The sequence below is a fragment of the Mesoplodon mirus genome (assembly GCF_964341445.2).
Source record: "Mesoplodon mirus genome assembly, chromosome: 3".
Lineage (NCBI taxonomy): Eukaryota > Metazoa > Chordata > Mammalia > Artiodactyla > Ziphiidae > Mesoplodon > Mesoplodon mirus.
In genome coordinates this window covers 156111480-156135432 of record NC_138978.1, presented here as the reverse complement: position 1 = coordinate 156135432, position 23953 = coordinate 156111480, and the positions used below count along the sequence as shown (strand labels likewise).

General features: G+C 36.8%; 1 protein-coding gene across 2 annotated transcripts in view; it reads left to right on the top strand.

Moving 5' to 3' along the window:
• PLA2G4A (phospholipase A2 group IVA) overlaps nt 1–23679 on the top strand; it is a 160069-nt gene extending 136390 nt beyond the window's left edge. For both annotated transcript variants that reach the window (XM_082613763.1, XM_082613762.1), the window contains 4 exons: nt 775–959; nt 10980–11175; nt 12687–12844; nt 23069–23679. In XM_082613763.1, coding sequence (XP_082469889.1) covers nt 775–959; nt 10980–11175; nt 12687–12844; nt 23069–23200 — 671 coding nt within the window. In that variant the 3' untranslated portion in view covers nt 23201–23679. The remainder of the gene's footprint in view (nt 1–774; nt 960–10979; nt 11176–12686; nt 12845–23068) is intronic.
• Nucleotides 23680–23953: the final 274 nt, after the last annotated feature.

Below are 23953 nucleotides of genomic sequence, written 5' to 3'. Positions count from 1 at the left end.
CTCCAAATCCTGAGAGGGCCAATTCTCTCTTATGAATCTGGTCTCAACGTCTTCTCAGAGAGGTCTCTCCTGACTGCCTGCCTGAAGTTCCTCCTTATCCTATAACCCTCTATTATTTCCTTCATTGCATTTATCGCTGCCCGAACCATCTTTTAATATATTTGTTTACTGATTTACCAGCAGTGTGCTCTATTGGAGCAGAGTTTGCATCTCTCTTGTTCAGCACCTGGAGTAGTGCCTGAAGAGTAGCAGACAATACATGTTTGCTGAATGTGTCAGCTGGATTCTTCTCTTAGACTCCCATCACCTAGAGAGATGCTGTGTGGGATCCCTTCAGACTCTGCCACTCCCAAGTTGTGTCATTTTAGAGATGAATTTAATGTATTTTATCCTCCATTTATAGATATCCTCTATCCCACGTCTGTTCCAAGACTTAAGCAAGATAATGCACGAGGAAATGTTTTTAAACAGTAAAGATCTATGTAATGTGAAGTAATGCTACGACAGGGATCATGACACACAGAGTAGAGTCACTACGAGGGCCTGAGCCTTGCTTTCACTTTCCGTGTATCATCCCACTTAATCCTCACAGCAACCTTGTTGATAGAATCTTTTATTCTGATATTACAGATGAAGAAACCAGAAGTCTCCAAGCCCTGAGGGCCTAACCATAGGGAATTCTTCTCACACATTTACATAACAAATAGTTTTAATATTCTAAATAATGTTAAATGATTGTTTAATTCATTCTTTTCTTTTCTATCCTTTTTAAAGATCCTGATGAATTTGAGCGGATATATGAGCCTCTGGATGTCAAAAGTAAAAAGATTCATGTGGTGGACAGTGGCCTCACATTTAACCTGCCATACCCCTTGATCCTGAGACCTCAAAGAGGAGTTGATCTCATCATCTCCTTTGACTTTTCTGCAAGGCCAAGTGACTCCAGTCCTCCCTTCAAGGTAAGGAGAATTTATGTAGCATTCCATTATCTGCCACATTCTTTTGCATTGCCTTGTAGCTATCTTAGTCCTCCCAATTTCTTATCCCTTTAGCCTATTTTCTACATTATTTTCAGTAATATTTCCAAAACACAGATGTGATTCAGTGAGTTCCCTGCTTAAAAAAAACTTTTAAATGACTCCCCATGACCCTTGTTCAAGTTCATAGTCCTGAGCAGGACAAGAATGATGCACTTATCTAAAGTTCATGAAGAAAATTAGGCTGAAATTTGGGGGTTAGCAGGTAAAAGATAAGTAAAACGATGCACGGGGAGTGTATACTATGAGAAGAGAAGAGGACATAAAATAGTATCTTGATGATTCAACAATAATATCAGGGGAAAAGGACAAAAACCAAGGAAATGTGCAGTGTTATAAAACCAAGTCAAGATATTTAACAACAGGAAGTCTTTGGTGAAAAGCAATTTCAATAGGGTTGAGAGGGCAGAAGTCATACTGCAGTAATTGGAGGGTTAAGTGGAAGTTAAGAAAATGGAGACAATTCTATAAACTGTTCAGGGAAGAAGGAGATGGACTATATCTGCAAGAGGATGTGGAGGATAAGAAAATTGTGTGTGTGGAGGGGTGCGTCGGAGGTACTCAAGTGTGTTTAAATGTTGCGATGGTTAGGACTCATGAATGAAGAAATGTTATTGGAGAATGGAGAGATGACATACATGACAGAGTTACACCCCTGGGAAGGTTACAGGGGTAGGGAGTGGAAGGGAGATACAAAAATACAGGTGGAGAGGAGTCTGGAAATGTCCGTACTGGGACAAAAGAGAAGGGGGGAACTTATGGTTATGGATGGAGGTTAGCTGTTAGGCACTGAGAAGGGAAGATGGGAAAGTACTCACTTGATAACTTCTAACTTGTAGAGTAATTAGGAGTCAGCATTATCTTTTGAGGGTGAGAGAATGGAGGAAGTGGAGACGGGGTATGAGGATAGTAAAAGTCTTCCTATATGAAGAAACAAGGGAAAGTTCTGACTAGGGCAATGTAGAATGATTCCTGGGCAGCACTCAAGTGAGACCACGAATGTTATTTGTTCCTTTTGCCTCAAACTTTCTTTAGATACAGCTCAAATGTTACCTTTCTTGACCTCCACACGTACAAAGGACTTAGTAAATTTTTCTAACACAGCGATTTTCATGTTCTACTGTCCATATTTGTTTACATCATATTGCTTCCACTGTCTGTGAACTCCTTGGGGACTAGAACACTCATTGTGTGTGTGTGTGTGTGTGTGTGTGTGTGTGTGTGTTTTAATCATTTGGTTCTAATTGCTTTGTAAGTGGTAGCCCAAATTATGAATATGTAGGACAGTTTTTGTGGGTGAATGAATGAAATGCTGTAATAGATATGAAGTTATTATTCCCATTTCATAGATTAAGATATGGAAACTCACAGAAATTAGGTGAAATAGTTCATGATCTCCCAGCCAGGAAGAGCAGTGATAACCCAGGTCCTTGGACATCTGTTTTCCTTTATATTGTACATGATTAAACTGTTCTTAAGACTAATAATGGTTATAACTCTTTAATATATATATAAACCTCATATTTTATTTTATTTAAAAAAAAATTTTTGGCCATGCCGCAGGGCATGTGGGATCTTAGTTCCCTGACCAGTGATCGAACCCACGCTCCCTGCAGTGGAAGCACAGAGTCTTAACCATTGAATCGCCAGGGGAAGTCCCCTAAACCTCATATTTTAAAAGTGCTTTCATATTTTACCTTTTTTGAGGCAGTTAGTGGTATTCAGACAAAGAAACAAGGATTGATGAGATAAGAAATCTCATCACATCAACAAATTAAACAGGGTAATGGGCGAAAAGAGCATAGCTCAGGATCTGGCTAGGAAAGTGGTAGTTAAGAAGTAGTCAAGTTGGACCAAATTCTAAGGCTCCAGAATGAAAATGTAGTGTTCTTCTCTTTTCACTAGCTGCCTCCTTTGTACACACTGTGTGTGTACTTTTCCCTGCTCTGTGTGCTGTGTGCTGTGCACAGCAGTTAATGGTAAAACATAGGTTTTTTTTTATAACTATGTAATATCTTTGTTTATTTTTTAAATTTATTTTTATTTATTTATTTTATTTTTGGCTGTGTTGGGTCTTCTTTGTTGCGCGCGGGCTTTCTCTAGTTGCGGTGAGCGGGTGCTACTCTTCGTTGTGGTGCACGGGCTTCTCATTGCAGTGGCTTCTCTTGTTGCAGAGCACGGGCTCTAGGTGCGCAGTTGTCAGTAGTTGTGGCACGAGGGCTCAGTAGTTGTGGCTCACAGGCTCTAGAGCACAGGCTCAGTAGTTGTGTTGCATGGGCTTAGTTGCTCCGCAGCATGTGGGATCTTCCCGGACTAGGGCTTGAACCTGTTTCCCCCGCATTGGCAGGCGGATTCTTAACCACTGAGCCACCAAGGAAGCCCAAAATATGGTTTTTGATCTTGATAAAATTTTAGCTTTTGGTTGGGGGGAAGACTTTTATACACAAAGTCATTTGGAAGGAAGTTAAGTAACTTATTGTTAAATAGTTACTTGGGTTTATATAACTAGGTGTATTATAGGAGATCCATACGAAAATAGATTGGTGTGTCCTGGAGTAGATAAACAGGGAAATAAATGAAATAGGATGAAAATGGCACAGAAATGGCAATCAGCACATCTGAGGAGTGATCTGGTTAGAGTGATAGATATTACACTCCCGTTAGGAGTTTACGGTTGGATGATAGCAAACAGAGAATCAGTGAAGCGTTTCCAGCAGACAAATGGCCTCATGAAATTGGAATTTTAGCATGATTAATCTGATAATGGAAAGTAGGATGAATTGGAGGATGGAGAACAAAAAATTAAAATTAAGAGAGATTTACTGTAATGCAAGCATAAGACAGTGAAGTACTGAACCAGGGCAGGTGACTGTGAAAACCAAGAGCAGGATTTGATGACCCATGAGCAGCAATGGCAGGTTAGCTTCAATAGATGATGCTACCATGATAGTTTAGAAGCTCATTCTGGTGGTAAGAGAAGCTGATTATTCATTTCACCAGCGGGGGTGTAAGATGTCAAAGCCATCATTTTATATATGAATCAGAGCTCCACTACATTAATGAACTGATATTGGAAGAAGGTTTTAGAATATTACTTTGTACCTCTAAAAAGAACCATTGTACTTTGTCTAGTTTTTAAACATACTTTGATTCACTATTTCCAATTAAGAAGAATACTTGTAAAAAATTTGGAATATACATCAAGTGCTTCTGCTATTCATAGACAATGGCTACTGATATTTTGGTTTTTACTTTTTTTCTCTCTTCACTGTGTGTGTGCATGCATGTGTGTGTGTTTATCAACACTAGGGTCATATATTTTTGCTTCTTTCTACTTAAAGTTACATTGTGAGCATTTTACTATGCCATTAAATATTTTTAAAAACATAATTTTAAGCACAGCATGATATCTTTATATGTGGTTATGCATGAATTTATTTAACGATGCTCTCTTTTCACCTTTTAGGTTATTGCTATCTTGTCACCTTTTTCCTCTAATGATCATCCTTGTGCATGAATCTTTAATCACAGTTTTTATTATTTCTTTAGTTGGCTTCTTAGATATGCATTAGTTAAGATTTTTAATAAGTGTTTCCAGGTCACTTTCCAAAAAAGCTGCACCGTTTTACATTACTATATTAGATTGTACATGCAAGCCCTTGTTTTACACAGCTTTGCTGGCATGAAAAAAATATTATAGCTGTTCATGCTAATAGATGTGCTTTAGAATTATTTTGTCAGTTCCTTACATCCTACCCCTCTTCCTCATATGTGAATATATACTTTATCCTTCAACTATTGGTTAAATTGGTTATTGGTTAATATATCCTTTAACCAATAATAATTGGTTATTGGTTAATATACCCCTTAACCAACCTTTAACTATCCTTTAACTATTGGTTTAGTATAGCATGAAGCCTGTAATTCTGGAATGAATCAGAGACTTAATATAAAGGAAATTGCAATATATTATATGTAATACATTTTTTCCTCCAAAAATGAACTTCAGGAAATTCAAAGTGAACAAAATGAACTTTTCAGGCTCATTTGAAATACTGAAAATGACTTTTTAAACTTATGAGTGTTGTTATATAGAGTGTCATTATAATAATATTCATTTCAATATGGATCTAAAAGATTACTCATATATAATTTTTAAATTAATAAGAATATACTATTAATGCTAAAGTAGAATAGTTATTTTAGGTATAATATTGTAAGGTTTAAAAATTGAATCTACATCAAAGTTTTTGATAGAAGGGGAGAAGCTCCAATGCAATACCTGGATATAAGCAATATGATTTTATTAAGGTGATTAAATAGTGAATAATTTTCTATTTTTGAGACTAAAGTATCGATACCATTTGAAATTAAAGAGTAGAGCAAAAAATTAGAACCGTTAACTTTATTTCATAAGCATTTCATAAGTATAGTTAAATCTCAGATTTTGTCAGGGAGATAGAGAATGATGGATATGGCTTTTGATAAAGGCAACAAAGTTCATATATTTTATAACTGACCTTGAAAGGTCATGACATCAATGTTAGTGATGCTGGAGGTTTTTTTTGTTTTGTTTTGTTTTAGATTAGTGGGCACACACCCTAATAATAGTCCAAATATTAAGAGCCTCATGATTCTAAATAGTGTTATTAAATGATTTAAGAAAAACAGCTCTGTGTTTCATTTTGTCAAGTTTCTTTTTGTTAACCATTTAGTAACTTAGATATATGCTATCCAAATTCATTTTACCAGTAGGATCCATCCAGGGAAAATTTTAATAGGATTTATCTTAAATTTTGATCATAAAAATAAGCCAGGGTCTTCATATTCAAGTCTGCAAAATAAACAGACTAAATTTAGGGGGAAATAATTTTGGATGTCTTGAGGAGAAAACAAGGAATATAGGGAAATTTAGTTTACTACGGGAGAGTTTTTTCCTTTACCTTACAAAATTTTATGGAGAATAATAGATTTGGGGTGTTATGCCATAAATTATATTATTTTAGATTATGTTGCTGTATATTGGACATAAATCTCACTGTTTTTCAGGCCTTTTTAAATGCTTAATGACCAGAAGCCAGAACAATGGGTTCATTCTCTTAAAAATAAAAGAGAAAGAAAGGGGAATTCCCTGGCGGTCCAGTGGTTAGGATGCTGCGCTCTCACTGCCGAGGGCCCAGGTTCGATCCCTGGTCGGGGAACTAAGATCCCACAAGCCATGTGATGCAGCCAAAAAAATAAAATAAAATAATAAATAAATAAAAATAAAAAGAAAGAAGGAAGGAGAGAAGGAGGCAATGAAGGAAAGAGAAAAAGAAGAGAGAAGCAAGGAAAATTTGAAATGAGCCAGTCTTTACAAATTATAGAAGCAATATATCTAAATTAACTTTATCTCCCTATATTTTCATTCAAGGTCAAAATTTCATTTACCCACAAATAACACAGAAAAAGAATCTGTATTTTTCCACACTAACTAGATTTATTTATTGACCTTATGGCATGATCCTTGATTTAGAACCTCTGTATATGATGTACTTATGGTTTTTAGGTTGGATGAAACCAGCATGGCCAAACCAATCCAAGTGTTAGCTCTGTGGGCGTCAGTCCACCATGTCTGATGAAAGGAACTGCATGTTATTAAATGAAGCATTTACAGATTTACCTCTTGTGTTAGTTTCCTGGGGCTGCAATAACAAATTACCACAAACATGGTGGATTAAAACAACAGAAGTGTATTCTCTCACAGTTCTAGAGGCCAGAAATCGAGATCAAGGTGTCCTCAGGGCCACACTCCCTCCAAAAGCTCTACAGGAGAATTCTTCCTTGCCTTTTTCAGTTTCTAGTAACTCCAGGCTTTCCTTGGCTTGGGGCTGTATAACTCCAATCTCAGCCCCTGTCTTCCTATGGCCTTCTCCTCTGCATGTGTGTTCTTGTAAGAACATTTGTCTTTGGATTTATGGCTCACCCAGCTAATCCACAATGATCTCATCTCCAGACCCTTAATTACATTTGCAAAAACCCCTTCTCCAAATGAGGTTGCATTCACAGGTCTTGGGGGTTGAGGGCATGGACTTGTCTTTTGGAGGGCCACCATTCAACCCATTACACCTGTATTGGTCATGGAGGATCAGATGCCTTGTGATGAGGAGATATACCCAACATTAATTTCTCCTTACATATTTTGGTGAATGTATAGTAACCTCTTAGTGAAAAAGAACTAAGGAGAAGTACAAAGTGCTCTGTAAATTCTATACACTGTTAGATATAGAAAATTATTTCATGTCTGTTGCATTATAAAGCTCTTGGAATCTAATATAATACATTTTTTGGAAGTGGGAATGACCATAACCACAAAATAATGAATTCTAAATTGTTGTTTATATCCATTGTATCTTATACAATTGTTGCTTCAATAATTTTTAAAAATTCTGTAAATTTATTTACACAATTATACTCCATACCTCTCCCCAATCTAAAAATAGATTTTGCATAATGAGAAATATCTTAGAAAACACATAGCCTAGGTTTATACAGAAAAAAACCCTCATTTCCTCTAGAGAAAAGCTAATTTATTATACATATATAGATTAAATTTAAGTATATATTTATTTACATATATAAATAAATAAAATGGCATATATATGCCATTAACACTATAGTTTGAATATATTTCTATGTTATTTAGATTGTTTTTCCTATCCTTCAAGATGTTTTAGTACTTAAAAATGAGCACAAATATCTTACAAAGTATCACTTGGAAGGACACTATCAAGTTTTTATCTCCACAGAAAATCATTTTAGTTAGTACTATGTAAATTTACCATGAATTAGTCTGTGGAAATCTGAAGTGTCTGAGGTGTCAAACAATAACCAAAATGGATGGTTAGAACACAGTTCTGGCATATTGCTGTAATTTGTGGAGCAGCAATTTTTTTGCTCACTGCATTCTTCTAAAATACTCTTTTCAAACTCGTCTGCTCTACTTATAGTTGTGTCATTGTTTCTTAGCCACTACAGACAGAGAAACAAGACATCAGAGAGGAGATGGTTTTTCCATCCTGTAATCACTGCCTTTATAGTCATCAGTTTTTAATCTTTTCCATGTCAGGATCATATAAGGAAAGGGAAAGTTTCCATCACTTCCTGATTCCAGCGTAAAATATTTATCTAAAAATAGCTCGGTCTTTTACCTCACACAATTCCCCTTTTCCTCTTTCTCCACACATCCACACATCACTGGTCATACCCTTGAGTCATGTTTGGAAACACTAGAAAGCTCCTTCTTTTCCTTGTTCTCACGCAATTCCACAGCGTGAACTTTTAGTTTTATTTTGATGTTGAATAATCCTTAATGAATAACTGTGAACAGCGCTAGACAAGAAATAGCAGGCTGAATAATTCAACTGAACAGGAAGAAAAATGATTTAGAGATAAAAGTTTTCTCAAGTTTCAAACAGGCAATTATTCATATATATGTATGGGATTTTCAGTGAAATATAATCACATTTAGCTTAACAGTTTATGAAACAAATGCTTTAATATAAATCAAATCCTTTGTTCTCCCAGATTTTTATTTCTCAGTAAATGGCATTGAGAGAGTCGATCAACTTAAAATTCACGACATTCTAGAAGCATCAGGAACAGTGAAAGTTCAGTGAAAAACATATTTTTCTCTGAATTTAAGGTGCTATTTTATTTTATTATTTTTTTAACATCTTTATTGGAGTATAATTGCTTTACAATGGTGTATTAGTTTCTGCTTTATAACAAAGTGAATCAGCCCTCTTGTGTCTCCCTCCCACCCTCCCTATCCCACCCCTCTAGGTGGTCACAAAGCATAAGGTGCTATTTTAAAGTACTTGTTTTCTTAAATATAAATTACTGAGTTTTTAAAAATACATGATCTCATTTAATCCTCACAGCAATGTTCAGGAAGATAATAGTGCTAACTTTATTTTACAACTCATTTATGTATATATGAGTTGCTGAGAAATAAGAAACAGCTGAAATGTAGATAAAATGGGATTGGGAGCCTGCTATTTCAAGGATAGTACACAACCTGGTCCATGTGCATTGATTGTTACTTATGATCCCTATGGTGCCATTAGGAGAGCATCACTGCATAATTCCTCCCACAAAATAATTTCTTCCCTGTTTAGCTGTAGTGATAAGCAGTTTGTCTCAGATCACCGAGCTTGCAAGTCAAGATGTGCTGGGCCTTTCAGGCTGCACAGCCCAGGCATGAAGCCATCCATCATGTTCCCTGTCTCTTCCATACTGCACTATCATATCTATTTTTAATATTTCCTATTGATTTATAATCCCTAAGTATCCAAGGACAGCCTCTCTCTTATGCCTAGAATATAGGTGCTCAATTATAACGTTGAATGAATAAATAAGCTCTCTGAGGAAACAGTCCAGGTATACTGCAAAATCTCATGGCAAATAAATACTTTTTTCATAGCATTTGCCACAGTTTTAAACCTGAAGTGTTATTTGATTACTATCTCTCACCTACCAGGCTATGTACATCCCATAAGAACAAGAGTTTCACTCAGTGTTATGTCCCTACCTCCTAGCATGGAACTTAGATTGGCAACTAATGATTATCACTGAATGAATCAATGTGATTACAAGAGTAGTTAAAAAACTTAAGATGATAGTGATCATTTCTCTAAAACTTCCCTTCTTTAGGGATTTCCCCAATACCATTGCTATCTCTCTCCCTTTTTCCTCTTTTCTTTCTTCACTTTTCCCCTTCCATCTCCTTTCTTCTCTTTACTGACATTTATTTGTCAAATATTTGTATAGCATGAAATATGTGACAGGCATGGTTCTAAATAATGCACTCATATTAATTTATTTAATTCTAACAGCAGTCTTATGAAATATGTACCATCATTGCCATCTTTACTTTATATTTGAGGATATTGGGTGTGGAGACATTAAGGAACATGCCCAAAGTCCCAGAGCTTGCACTTTAACTCAGGCAATCTGGCCCTGGAGTTGGTGCTTTTCCCACTACGACAGTCTGCTTCTTATTTGTCACTTTTGCCCTTCAGCTGCATTTCAGTAGAAATAAGCTCTATTCGCTGCACCTCTCTGTATTGATTTATGTTCTTTAGTTTAAATTTAATTATTTTTTGTGCTTACCGATTGTGTTAGTCAGCCTTGATGCAGAAACAAACCTGAAACCTCAGTAGTCGACAGCAAACTTGTATTTCTTGGTCACGTTACATGTCAGTGGATGCAAATTAGCTCTGTGGCTGTGTGCCAGGTGTCTTCTCATTCCAGTGGGGATGTATAAGCCTTTTATCTGGAAGGAAGTTCATATGTGGAAGCAATGACCATCTGCTACGCCCATTAACTAACCCTTGGTTCCTCTGTATGGCTAATTCTTGGCCATTGCACATAGAATAACAAATGATGCCAGAAGCTCAGCTTCTTTTCATAAACAAAAGAAAAAAAAAGCTAATTCAGGGCAACTCAACGTTTTTGCATTCAGAAAATGTATTAATTTTTAATCAGTTTTGTGGAGAAGATGCAGGTAAAAAATCAGTAACACAGTACTCCTCATTCTGCTTCAACAGATTTTTTTTGACTCTGAAGGGTTAAAAAGCATTCACTTGGCTTATAAATGCCCAGAACTCATAATATATACTTATTTCTCTAGCAATTGCATCGACGTAATTTCATTCAGTTCAGTTCATTAATAATTTTTCAATGCCTCCTATGGAACTAGCCCTATACAAAAAGTTGACAAAATAATATTGAGTTTGTTTATGGAGTAATTTTATATTTTTTGAGATTGATAAGCTTCTTAAGAACAGGGTCATTTTTCATCCTAACAAGGAGCATACTGCTAGCACATAGTAGACACCTAACTAATATTGAATAATGTGCAGACCAACTGAACAAATGATCTTTCCCTCTCTTCCATAGGAACTTCTACTTGCAGAAAAGTGGGCTAAAATGAATAAGCTCCCCTTTCCAAAGATCGATCCTTATGTGTTTGATCGAGAAGGACTGAAAGAATGCTATGTCTTTAAACCCAAGAATCCTGATGTTGAGAAAGATTGCCCAACTATCATCCACTTTGTTCTGGCCAACATCAACTTCAGAAAGTACAAGGCTCCAGGTACATTGGGAGTTATATTCTGTAAAGTCTGATAAAGACTAACATTAAGCTGGTTCATGCTGACACTGCCATACCAACTATCACAACATTGAACACTTCCCTTACCTTGATAAATGGCTACTATCCTGAGACCCCGAGTACTCCCCCTCTTTCTTAGCCCAAGATCCCCTGGCTCCTTATAATTCAGAAACTGAAGGGTGAACAACTAGCTCAGTAAAAATCTCTGGAACTTTACTCCACAACCTCAGATTGTATTTGTTCTGATTAATTGGTACCCTTGTCATAGGCATTGTTAAATATTTTAAATACTACCCTTGTAAGGGAGGCTTTGTTTCAGAACAAATCATGCAAAAAATTCTGGGAATGTTAACTGACCATAAAAATTAATGTTATCTAGCAGTATGATATGGCTAGTAATTTCAGCTTGCCATGTTATATTCCATAAAAAAAAAAAGAGAATCAAATTTAAGGCACAGGCATTTTGTTTTGCCACATCCAGAGGAGTCTAAAGACTCTTCTGTATCCTGGAAGATATTGATTAACAAAAGGAGATCTAGAGATTGACAGGCAAGATGCTAAATGCCTCAAAATCATATTATTTTAGGACCAGAAAATGTAGCTGTGAAAGGAAAGACAAAAAAATAGTCATGGAGACTACAGAGAAGACAGTGATCTTCTTCTAGATAGTGGAGGAAGTCAGAGAAAAAATCAATAGAGGTGGAGATTATTATGAGTCATACTTCAACACAAAAGAAGGAAGAATTTGTTAGCATTTTTAGTTATTGAACAGTGGAATACTTAAAACCTAGAAAATTTTGAATTTTCTATCACTATTAATTCTCAAAAATAGGATGTGGAGGGGATTCCTGTGACATGAAGACAATTAATTAATGTTTGGATTTGGGTTCTACCAGAAGCAGATTCCAAGCAAAGGGTTCAAGTGCAAATGGTTTATTTGGGTGAACTAGGAAACTTTAGTAAGAGAGCAGGGAACTGATAAAGGGAAGAAGGTCAGACAACAAAAGATGTGTTAGTAAGCTGCTACCACGAGGAGAACCTGATCCTGCTGGGAAACTCTAGGAAATGAAATAGAACCTATGGTCTGGAATCATACTTCCCACTTACACAGCAAGCAGCAAGGGAACTGGGGAATTTATATACCAACACCATAGAGTCTTTGGTTGACTGCTTCCTGAGACAGAGTATTATTTACTGGAATTTCCAGCCTGATGCTAGTGAGCAAAGCATCCTTGAACAGTAACAGGGAGGAGTAGAAAGCTCTTAGGCACAGAGATGCTGATATTGGCAATTGGAAGTTGCCCAGTCAGAACACACGAAAATGGTCAAGTCCAGGAGATATAGGCAGAGGCCTAATAGTGTATACTAAGGATTATATGACCCCTGAAGGGGCTACCAATGTTGTGTTTATGGCTATTTGTATGTTTTATGCCCTGGATTTTAGAGATAATTTGTGGTTTTCAAAATAACACCATTTGAGACTCTTATATTAGGTGTTCCAAGGGAAACTAAGGAAGAGAAAGAAATAGCTGATTTTGATATTTTTGATGACCCTGAATCACCATTTTCAACCTTCAACTTTCAATACCCAAATCAAGCATTCAAAAGGCTGCATGATCTGATGTACTTCAATACCCTGAACAACATCGATGTAAGTATCTCCTACAATCATTGACAATGTCAAATACTTCCATATAACATGAACATAGCAATACCTCATTTTAATTAATTCAAAATAAAAATAAGCTTTATGAATGACACCCAAACTGTACCATTTTATTTTTCATGAATTATTCTATTAATCTCCAGAAGAACCCCATAAAATTCACAAATAAGAAAACAAATGCCTCCAAATTGGCAGAGCCCACATTTTATAATATTATTTGATTGAAGGATAGTTATCCTCAGCTTCTTTCCCAAAGTATCTAGTGTATTTCTCATATGAAAAAATAAATTTTAATTAGGAAGAAAAGTGATAAAATGGAAATATAAGAGTGAGAAAGTGAGTGTAACCAGAAGTGTAGTTAATCTGCAAAAATAGCATGACTTTTAATGGATACACTCATGCTTTTAAATGTCTTTATTTTTGTGGATCTTAGAAATGTCTCCCAAAGTAGCAGTCTCTCCATTTTTAGCCCTGGAGATATCAAGTATGCTTTGCTTCAGAAATATAAGAAACAAGTCATTCTCTTCAGTATTATTCCTATCACTAGTTATCTGCTTCTAAAATTCTGTCTCTGTGTAAAATTCTTTAACTGCTAACTCACCATTTAGGACCACTATTGTGTAACTGGAATCATGTTGGCTTGCGCTTCCACATCATAGTGTCTGACAAATGGTTATCAGTCGTAAAAGCCCAAGTTCGTTGGCTTAATAGGATTTTGCACATTAGAGAAAAAGAATAAAAGAAAAAGAAAGAAAGAACTCAAGTGGAGAGGGAAAGGTATCATGCCTGATTTGTCAGTCTTTTTGGAGACTGTATGAATGGAGTAAAAGAATGTACTGTGCGAATGAGTCTTCCGTGCATATGAGATTTAATTACATTTTGTGATCTAATAGAATACTGGCACATCTAGTTTGCTTGTTTGTTTAGTTTGGTCTGAAAATAGTAATGATCCATTGTGTGCAGTTATACCAGTTACACCATAATACGTTTATTAATCAATGTCTTTAATTTTTGTAAGCATATAAAATTTTTCCCAATAACCTTCAGTTTCTGCAACTCAAGTGTTTCTTGTCAGCCTTCATTTGTGAATATGTGATAATTCAAGTAAAACACGCTTAACAACATTTATAGGATATATCATTGTCTAAATAGACTTATTCCTTTTCTTTTTCTTTTATATTATTTAGTGAAAATCTGAAATCCATATGCTACATTGTTTCTGTGGTGATGGTGAAAATTTAAAGAATATTAAGAGAAAATCAGCATTTTAATCTATGATTCATAGGGAGCAAACAGACGTTCTCAAAATGGAGTTGTGTTTTATGAAACCTCGTGCTGTTAAAACAGAAAATAACTAAGGGTTAATACAGGAGTAATCCTATATTTCCAGTATGAAGCCAATAAACTCAAAATTATATTTTGTACTCCTTGGGATGAAATGTATTAAACTTGATCAGTTGTCCTAAAATGGAAAAAAATAGCTTATAGGAATATATAAATACCCTATTGGACTTGGGAAAATAAAAGGACACATACACAAAAGTATATCTGTATATAGACATACATGTATATGTACATGTGTGTCTATGTATATATGTAACTTACACAACTACATTTCTCTCACTGTTTTCAGTTTTGGTTTATGTAAAACCTTGTAAGCTATTGTCTGTAAAGAATGATATAGTTCTATTTATATATTTTACAAACATTCTTCAAAGTAATTTGTTTGACACCTAGATGAAACAGTTAAAGCCTGAACAAAACCAGACTGAATTCCAAAATAACTGTCCTGAGCTCATGAGATATAGATTTTTCACAAGCCGTTTAATTAAGCAGGTTTTAATTGCTCCTAAGAAGTTTTCTGACACAGTAAGTAGAAGCAAGGTCATAGACTTTATATCATGTTTAGCTCTTAGATGGGCTATTTGTGTGACTTTGAATCAGCTACTTAAACTTTTTGAGCCTCAGTTTCCTCACCTCTGAAACAGGGGTCACAGCACCTATCATAGTGGCAGTAGTGAATCTTGAATCAGGTGATGTATGAACAGTGCCCTGCAAACAGAAGCTGCTTAATAAGTGGGAACCATAACTATGTGTGTCTATATCCCATACCACGATGGATACACCTCAAGACCTTTGCAAATGCCCAGAACTAAGAATATAGACAAGTCAATATAGGTAATGGCAGCCTAGGCAGCAAATACATATATTTTTGAATGAATGAATGTAGGCTTCCTCTTAAATTATATGACCATTGAGACTTCTGTTCAAGTGATTCTTGGTTGTGTATATGTGTGTGTGTGTGTGCCTCATACCCAGGTAAGACTTCAGTTTTCACGGACATGTATCTCTCCCTTGATGACTCCCACTCCCTGCTTTTAACCAGGAAAACACATTTTATCAGAATCAAAGCTTCTTAGTAAGAGATGATAAATAAAGAACAGCCAAACTCTGAGGTAGGATGCTGGGTCCCTAGGCTCAATCGTGAGCCAAATCACTCATTTTCACATGATTTGACGAGAGTAGGTGACTTATTCACGCTGCAGCAATACAACACATGTTTACTTGCCACAGACTGTTGGAATTTTTCACCAACTGTGGACACTGTGTATATAAACTCTTCTAATGCAAAGGCATCTGACCGCCAATCCCATGGAGGCAGTTTTCAACTTTGTGGCCACCACCACCGTGACTTAAGGCAAATTTTCATCTTCAATTCACATTCTGACTTAAATCTTTACTTTGAAAATGTCAACCTGTCTCTGACAGCTCTGTTGCTATGCTTCTGTTGCTTCATTTTCCCCAGAGGTTCTAGCAGCCCTGCTTTGCTGAAGCTAAATTCCAGTTCATCTTTAGAGAACTTCTGTTTCTGATCACTTCATGACAGCAGGCTAGGTTTCTCATTAGTGTCGGGTTTCTGCACTTACTCAGTCCTCCCAAATTCCTTTGCCTGAACGTTGCCTAAGTGCTTTCTACAATGGCAGCATTTCATTGGTTTTTTTTTTTTGTCTTTTTTTTTATTTTAAGAAACCTAATATATAGTGACTTACACTGGTAGACATGTGGTATGTGGAAAATGCAGAGGCTTTCGAGTTAAACCAAATTGGGTACACAGATTTTTGCTTGTGCCTCTTCGCTAGGTGACCTTGGGCATGTTGATTAACATTTCCAAATTTTACTTTCCTCATTTGTAAAAGGAAACAATGATACAGATTTTTATAGGACTGGGATGAGGATTAAGTAAAAGAATATAATTTAAGGGCTTGGCGCGTATGAGACACTCAATTGAAACAGGTAATATGTTAATGATAATAATTATTATCCATATCCAAATTTATCCTCTGTTTTTTTTTTATCTTCTGCTTTTAATTATAAATTTAAACTCTTTAAAAACAATGACTTGCCTTATTTACCTTGTATCCTCCAGAGGTACTGATCACAATGCCTGGCACCTAAAATAAATATGCAACAAAATTTTCATAAATCATTTTAAAAATGTCATCGACTTACTGGCTGAAACTGTTGAAGAGTTTAATGTAATAGGAGGAACGAGTAGTGAGGGTCAGGGTACAGGGCCTGTTGGTGGGAGGCAGATGCCTGACTGTGGAGAATCTCCAGGCAATGTATGCCTGGCCAGGTAGTGTGACTACATGCTGTACCCATAAACTACCACCTCGATCTAGAGGAAATACACTTTCTGAGGTCTCTTTTCCAGGACCAGTTATCACAGGAAAACGTACTGTTATGCAGTCTCACTCATTCAATGTATTCATTCAGTTGGCATATTCTAAAGACAGTGACAGCACATGCCAATGCTGCATAATCATGAGCTTTTAAAATTCTTTCTCCAGTGATCCTGTAAAGTGTTAAATATTAAGTGTTAATTAAAATGAGGAAAAGCATATATCCAGAAGTACTGGTATTTACTTCTTCATTTACTGATATTTCATCATCATGTTAAGAGTGTCTAGGTACAAGTTAAAGTTTTTATCTTTTACAAAATAATTTAGAAGCTTATTATGTATCATAGCCTTATTTTTTTATGTGATATCTCTAGGCATTTCTTTTTCTTTTTAATTGAAGTATAGCTGATTTACAACACTGTGTTAGTTTCAGGTGTATAGCCCAGTGATTCAGTTATACATATATGGATATCTATATCTATATCTATATCTCTCTCTATATATGTCCCCTTTCAGGTTTTTTTCCCTTTTAGGTTATTACAAAATATTGAGTATAGTTCCCTGTGCTATACAGTATGTCCTTATTGGCTATAATGGCCTTCTATATCAGGCCCAAATTCATTTACCTTTAATGCTACCTATAATCTTTTTATATCTTATTTATTGATTAATTCACTACATATTTATTGGGTATCTACTGTGTTGTATCCTTAGGAACTAAGGATACAGCAATGCACAAAACAAAAAGAACAAGGAAAACTTTTGAGTGTTTAATATAAGCCTTTTTCCTTTTCAAATATTTCCTTTTCAAATATTCAGCATTCACAACTGGCCTATAAGGTAGGTATTTTTTATTTCTATGTGAGGAAACCGAATCATGGATTCCGTAGGCTGATTGCTGGAAGTCACACTGTTATGTTGAGGAACTGAGATGGGGCCAAAGGTTTTTTCTCACTCCTCCCTTTTGAACCATCTATCTTTCAAGAAGCCTTATTTCCTAGGATACCCCAAACACAGCTTCCTTTCCAGCCAAACCACTTCCCAGATGTTTCCTGTACATGCCATGACCTTCCATCTTCAGCCTCTTTATGAGATTATCCTTTTACTGCAAATGCCAGTCTTTCCACTCCACTTATCAAATCCTGCTTTTCCTTCAACTCAACTCAAATCTCATTGTCTCCATGAGTTGAGCTTTATCCTGTTTAATTGACCTCCACTGAGCACCTTCTGGGCAGTCATTAATTTCACAAATTTTTATTCTTCCCCTTCCATGTTCTAAGTGCTGGGATAAAAAATGACAAGACTACTTAAGGCCCCTACTTTCATGACACTTTAGTTTTTATTGGGAAGCAGGCATTAGCCAGTAAATCCACAGTAATTTACTCCAGAATATCTTCTTGCATTCTGCTATATTTATAATTTTTATTTCTCTCTCAAAATATAGTGTAACTTTCTTTTAAGGCTCATTTTAAATTTTTTGTTGTGCGAATCCAGTACTTACGTGTGGAGCGCTTCCAATCTCACGTCTCTAAATTTGTTCCTTTTGGGGAAAGATTACATTTTTCATGTTTTCTTTTTTTTCTTTATGCCTTTACTGCCAAATATTTAAAGGATCTGGCAAATTGGTAGACTATTAAATGGCACAAGTAAAAGATGACACCAGTCTTATTTGGGGATAGGTGATGGGGATGAAGAGGGTTGAGATATAAGGACCCCTGCAAGGATAAAACTGACGGGAAGGATTTGGTATCTCAATGACTTTTGGGGGGAATGGAAGAGGAAATTAGATGTAAACACTATTAACGATTACTCCTAGTATACTTTTAAAAAATATGAAGACTCAAATATAACATATCGCCTTTTCGAACACATCTTATGGTACCATGTGTCATGCCGAAAGGTTTGAATTTAGCAACTGATGTAATGCTGAGCTCAGCCACTTCTGTTTACATCACAGGATTATACATCAGGGGTCCCCAACCCCCGGGCCAGGACTAGTACCTGTTAGGAACCGGGCCGCACAGCAGGAGGTGAGCAGCGGGGAAGTGAGCGAAGCTTCATCTGTATTTACAACCGCTCCCCATCGCTTGCATCACCGCCTGAGCTCCACCTCTTGTCAGATCAGCGGCGGCATTAGATTCTCATAGGAGCACGAACCCTACTGTGAACTGCGCATGCGAGGGATCTAGGTTATGCGCTCCTTATGAGAATCTAATGCCTGATGATCTGAGGTGGAGCTGAGGCGGTGATGCCAGCGCTGGGGAGCGGCTGCAAATACAGATTATCATTAGCAGAGAGGTTTGCACAGAGACCATAATAAATCAATTGCTTGCCGACTTATATCAAAACCCCATCAGTGAGTGGCAAGTGACAATTAAGCTGCATCTTACGGAGCAGACTGGACATAAGCAACACACTTTGGGTGTCACTGTCTCCCATCACTCCCAGATGGGACCATCTAGTTGCGGGAAAACAAGCTCAGGGCTCCCACTGATTCTGCATTATGGTGAGTTGCATAATTATTTCATTATATAGTACAGTGTAATAGTAATAGAAATAAAGCGCACAATAAATGTAATGCGCTTGAATCATCCCGAAACCATCCCCCAACCCCCACCCTCCTGCCAGGTCTGAGGAAAAATCGTCTTCCATGAAACCGGTCCCTGGTGCCAAGAAGGTTGGGGACCACTGTTACACATCACAACAAACGGGTAATCTGAAAAACCTGATTAATGGTTTCACAGTGTTAATATGCCACCTAGTGGTTCGACATGCACATTCTAATTGCATATTTGGGTTTTTCAGTTATAAATGTGAATATACATTTTCCTTTAAAAGAATGGCCTGTTTACTAAAAACACCTTCCAAGGGCCAACTATGATAAACCCACTAGTTCATAATATTGATATTGTTGATCTTTCTGTGCTCATGAATTCATTGTAAAGGAGTTGACAGCAGTCATGATTAGCACAATGTCCCCTGCAGTTTTTTTTTTAAATATATTTTAAAGCTTTTTGGGTGTTTGGAAAGTAAAGAAATGATTTTTAGTTTTACTTGGGTACTTCTCTGCAATGAGGGTTGGTGTGTCTCATGTTGCTTTGGTGCTCCTTTCAGTAGGAGAAACCAACAGAAAACTTGCTGACATGGTCTCTAGAAAGACAGGGAGATTATTAAAAGAAGATGTAGTATGACACATTTGATAGCAGAATTGATTTGCTGACTTTTACCATATAATAAGCCCGCTATTGGCTATACATGGTGCATTTGTTTCTAGTAAGCTTTACAGCCTCACATCTAATTTAAAGCTCACATCTAATTTAAATTTCCTCACATATGGTCAGCTTAAAAATACCAACAATAAATAGATGCTAGTTGTGGAATGTTTCCTATGTGCCAAGCATTGTGCAAAGTGCTTTATATAAATGATCTCCAGTTCCCACAAAAGCCAAGATTAGTATTATTCTTTCCATTTTAAAGAAGAGGAAACAGGCTCAAGGATATATGTTAATTCCCCTTGATCTCACACAGCCAAGAAGTGACTGTGCCTGGAGGCCCTCTATCAAGGTGTCCTTCATAGGCTTGAAGCCCCCTCTTCTGACTCCATAGAATTATGTTTCCCTTACTCATGGGAAAGATGGGGTCAGTGAATATCTGCTTTGCTTAAAAGACTCAGTAACATTTGAGCCCATTTTTCCCAAAAGGCCATTATATATATAAAATTATATATATAATTTTATATTTACATAATGTTATATATAATATAATTATATATTTATAATATAGATATATAAGTATTTATATATTTATTTAAAATAAATATGTGTATTTTATATTTTCCCCAGAAGACAATTATAATATATATATAATTGTCTTCTGGGGAAAATATATATAAAATTAAAAATCATAAAGCAAACAAAGGTGTCACATTCCTGTGATAAGTCCCTCTTTCTAGAATATGACAGTTTGTTTGAAGTTAGCATTAGAGAATAGAGGGCCCTGCCCATTGGGCCTACATAAAGTCACAGAATATTACCTGCATGTTAGTATCACCCAAGTCAAACATTTCTCTCCTCCAGGTACTGAGCCCAGCTTGCCCAGTTAGATTGGATGTGAAATGGGAAAACCCTACTGTGCACACATCTCCAAGGCCAAGAGGGCCACACCAGCTCTGGTGTGGTGTTCTAAACTTCTCAGACTTGCCAAGTATTCCTGCTCATGGTAGAGGGCTGAAAAGCATGTGTATAATACCTTAACGTGGCCTCACAACCCCTGGGGAAGGGAATAAAGTGAATCGTGGCATATTCATGTGACTTGCCTCTGGCCCTGAAACTTCTATCTCATTAGTGGATATATGTATACGTGTAACTGATTCACTCTGCTGTACAGCAGAAACTAACACAGCATTGTAAAGCAGCTATACTCCAATAAAAATTAATTAAAAAAAAAACAACTATGAAATTGTATAGTCCTATCCTGAGAATGGAGTCTTCCTGATTTTGTCAGGGTTCAAAAACAGCAGCAGAGGGGCTTCCCTGGTGGCACAGTGGTTGAGAGTCCACCTGCTGATGCAGGGGACACGGTTTGTGCCCCGGTCTGGGAAGATCCCACATGCCGCAGAGCGGCTGAGCCCATGAGCCATGGCCGCTGGGCCTGCACGTCCGGAGCTTGTGCTCCGCAATGGGAAAGGCCACAACAGTGAGAGGCCCACATACTGAAAAAAAAAAAAAAAAAAAAAACAGCAGCAGAGCCAAGGTTACTATCCAGACCTCTCTTCCAAAAGCCCATTCCCATTGCTCTGCAATAACTGCTTCAACCAAATTCCAGATTTTCTCTTCATTCCAAAAGTTCCTAACTAGGTTAACATCATACCAAAAAAGTATATGATAATTATAATAGCAATTCTTAGAGGTTGTATTCACCATTAATTTGGGTATATGCAAAGATTATTCTGAATAAAGAATAGCCATCATCAATAAAATCACAAAGCATGGTGTTTCCTAGATAGAGGACATCCATGTTTTATAACTGCATTTGTTTCATTACGGAAGCAGGGCAATTCTCCAGCAATTTATTTTCTCATTAGGATTAGGGAAAGTCTTGTAATTCCTTGTGGTCTCTCATTTCTGCTTATCTACTAACTATAAAGGACATAAATTCTAGATTTAGTAATTATTTATTTCTTCCCTCTTACTACCTTCCCCATGAAGGATAGAATGAAGATAAATTTACCATGTTACACATATTTTATTCCCTATTTTATCAGCAAAAAATCTGAAACAGGGGCTTCCGTGGTGGCACAGTGGTTAAGAATCCGCCTGCCAACACAGGGGACACGGGTTCGAACCTTGGTCCAGGAAAGGACCCATGCTCCACATGCTGCGGAGCAACTAAGCCTGTGCACCACAACTACTGAGCCTGTGCTCTAGAGCCCGCGAGCCACAACTACTGAGCCCACACACCACAAGTACTGAAGCCTGTGCGCCTAGAGCCTGTGCTTCGCAACAAGAGAAGCCACCGTAATGAGAAACCCATGCACTGCAAGGAAGAGTAGCCTCCGCTTGCCGCAACTAGAGAAAGCGCGCACACAGCAACGAAGACCCAACGCAGCCAAAAAAACAAAAAAAAATCTGGGACACTCCCACAATAGTTTTTTCTCTGCTGGGGGAAGGAACAGTATCTGGATACAAACTGAACAAGAGTGTAATGTGCGCAGAGAAGGACAAACATCATAAGGTATCACTTATATGTGGAATCTAAAAACATGGTACAAATAAACTTATTTACAAGGCAGAAATAGACTCACAGACATAGAAAACAAACTTATGGTTACCAAAGGGGAAGGGGGGGGATAAATTAGGAGTTTGGGATTAGCAGATACACACTACTGTATATAAAATAGATACAACAAGGACATACTGTACAGCACAGGGAACTATATTCAATATCTTCTAATAACCTATAATGGAAAAGAAACTGAAAAAGATAGATAGATGATAGATAGGTAGATAACTGAAAAAAAAGAATATATATATATAACTGAATCACTTTGCTGTACACCTGAAACAAACACAACATTGTAAGTCAACTATACATCAATTTAAAAAAATTATTTTTAAGTGTAATGGAGATGTTGAATTTAAATATATACATGAAGGACTTCCCTAGTGGTGCAGTGGCTAAGACTCCTTGCTCCCAATGCAGGGGTCCTGGGTTCGATCCCTGGTCCAGGAACTAGATCCCACATGCATGCCACAATTAAGAGTTCACGTGCCACAACTAAGGAGCCAGTGAGCTGCAACTAAGGAGCCCACGAGCCGCAACTAAGACCCGATGCAACCAAATAGATAAATAAATTAATTAAATTAAATAACTAAATATATACATGCATGACTCACAGATTTCTCTTTCTATTTCAAAAAGAATACTATAATAAAAAGATTAATTATATATATATACTTTTGACCAAACAAATGTTTCAATGAGTTCAGAACAGCACTAATGATACATCTTTTACCTCTATTCGCAGGTAATAAAGAATGCCATAGTTGAAAGCATTGAATATAGAAGACAGAATCCATCTCGTTGCTCTGTTTCCCTCAGTAGTGTTGAGGCAAGAAGATTCTTCAACAAGGAGTTTCTAAGCAAACCCACAGCATAGTTTGTGTACTGGAAAGTGTAGCAATTTCTGATGTGGAGGCAGTCTGAAATTCCATGACAACTGGATTTAAAAGCACAGGACAGATATTAACACTGGTCTCAAGAGACTGGTTAATACTCAAAGTTGCAGTTATTTAGCTGCATGAGAATAATACCCTTAAAAGTTTGTTAGATTGACAGATGATGTCAATTGAGTAAAAATATACTTAGCTACATTTTCTATCAGTATGAATTTCCTGATGCAAATGTAGGGACATATGCTGTATTTTTAGACATTCCTCACCAACTATGTTATGTGTTCCCTTTTTAAAAATGTGGTTTCTTTTTTAGAATATTTAAAGGTTCAGTCTCAATATGGAATTCTTTGTATTGTGTGTGAATGTAAGTCACTGACTGGATTTATTTGTGCCATGAGACAACACTATTTTTTATTTATATATGCGTAGATACATATATGAAATAAATACATCTATATACAAATGAGCAAGAAGTAACTGAGTTTTTTGGGGGTTTTTTTGTTTTTTTTCGGTATGCAGGCCTCTCACTGTTGTGGCCTCTCCCGTAGCAGAGCACAGGCTCTGGACGTGCAGGCTCAGCGGCCATGGCTCACGGGCCCAGTCGCTCTGCGGCATGTGGGATCTTCCCAGAAAGGGGCATGAACCCGTGTCCCCTGCATCGGCAGGCGGACTCTCAACCACTGCGCCACCAGGGAAGCCTGTAACTGAGTTTTTGTTTGTTATCTTTAATGAAATAT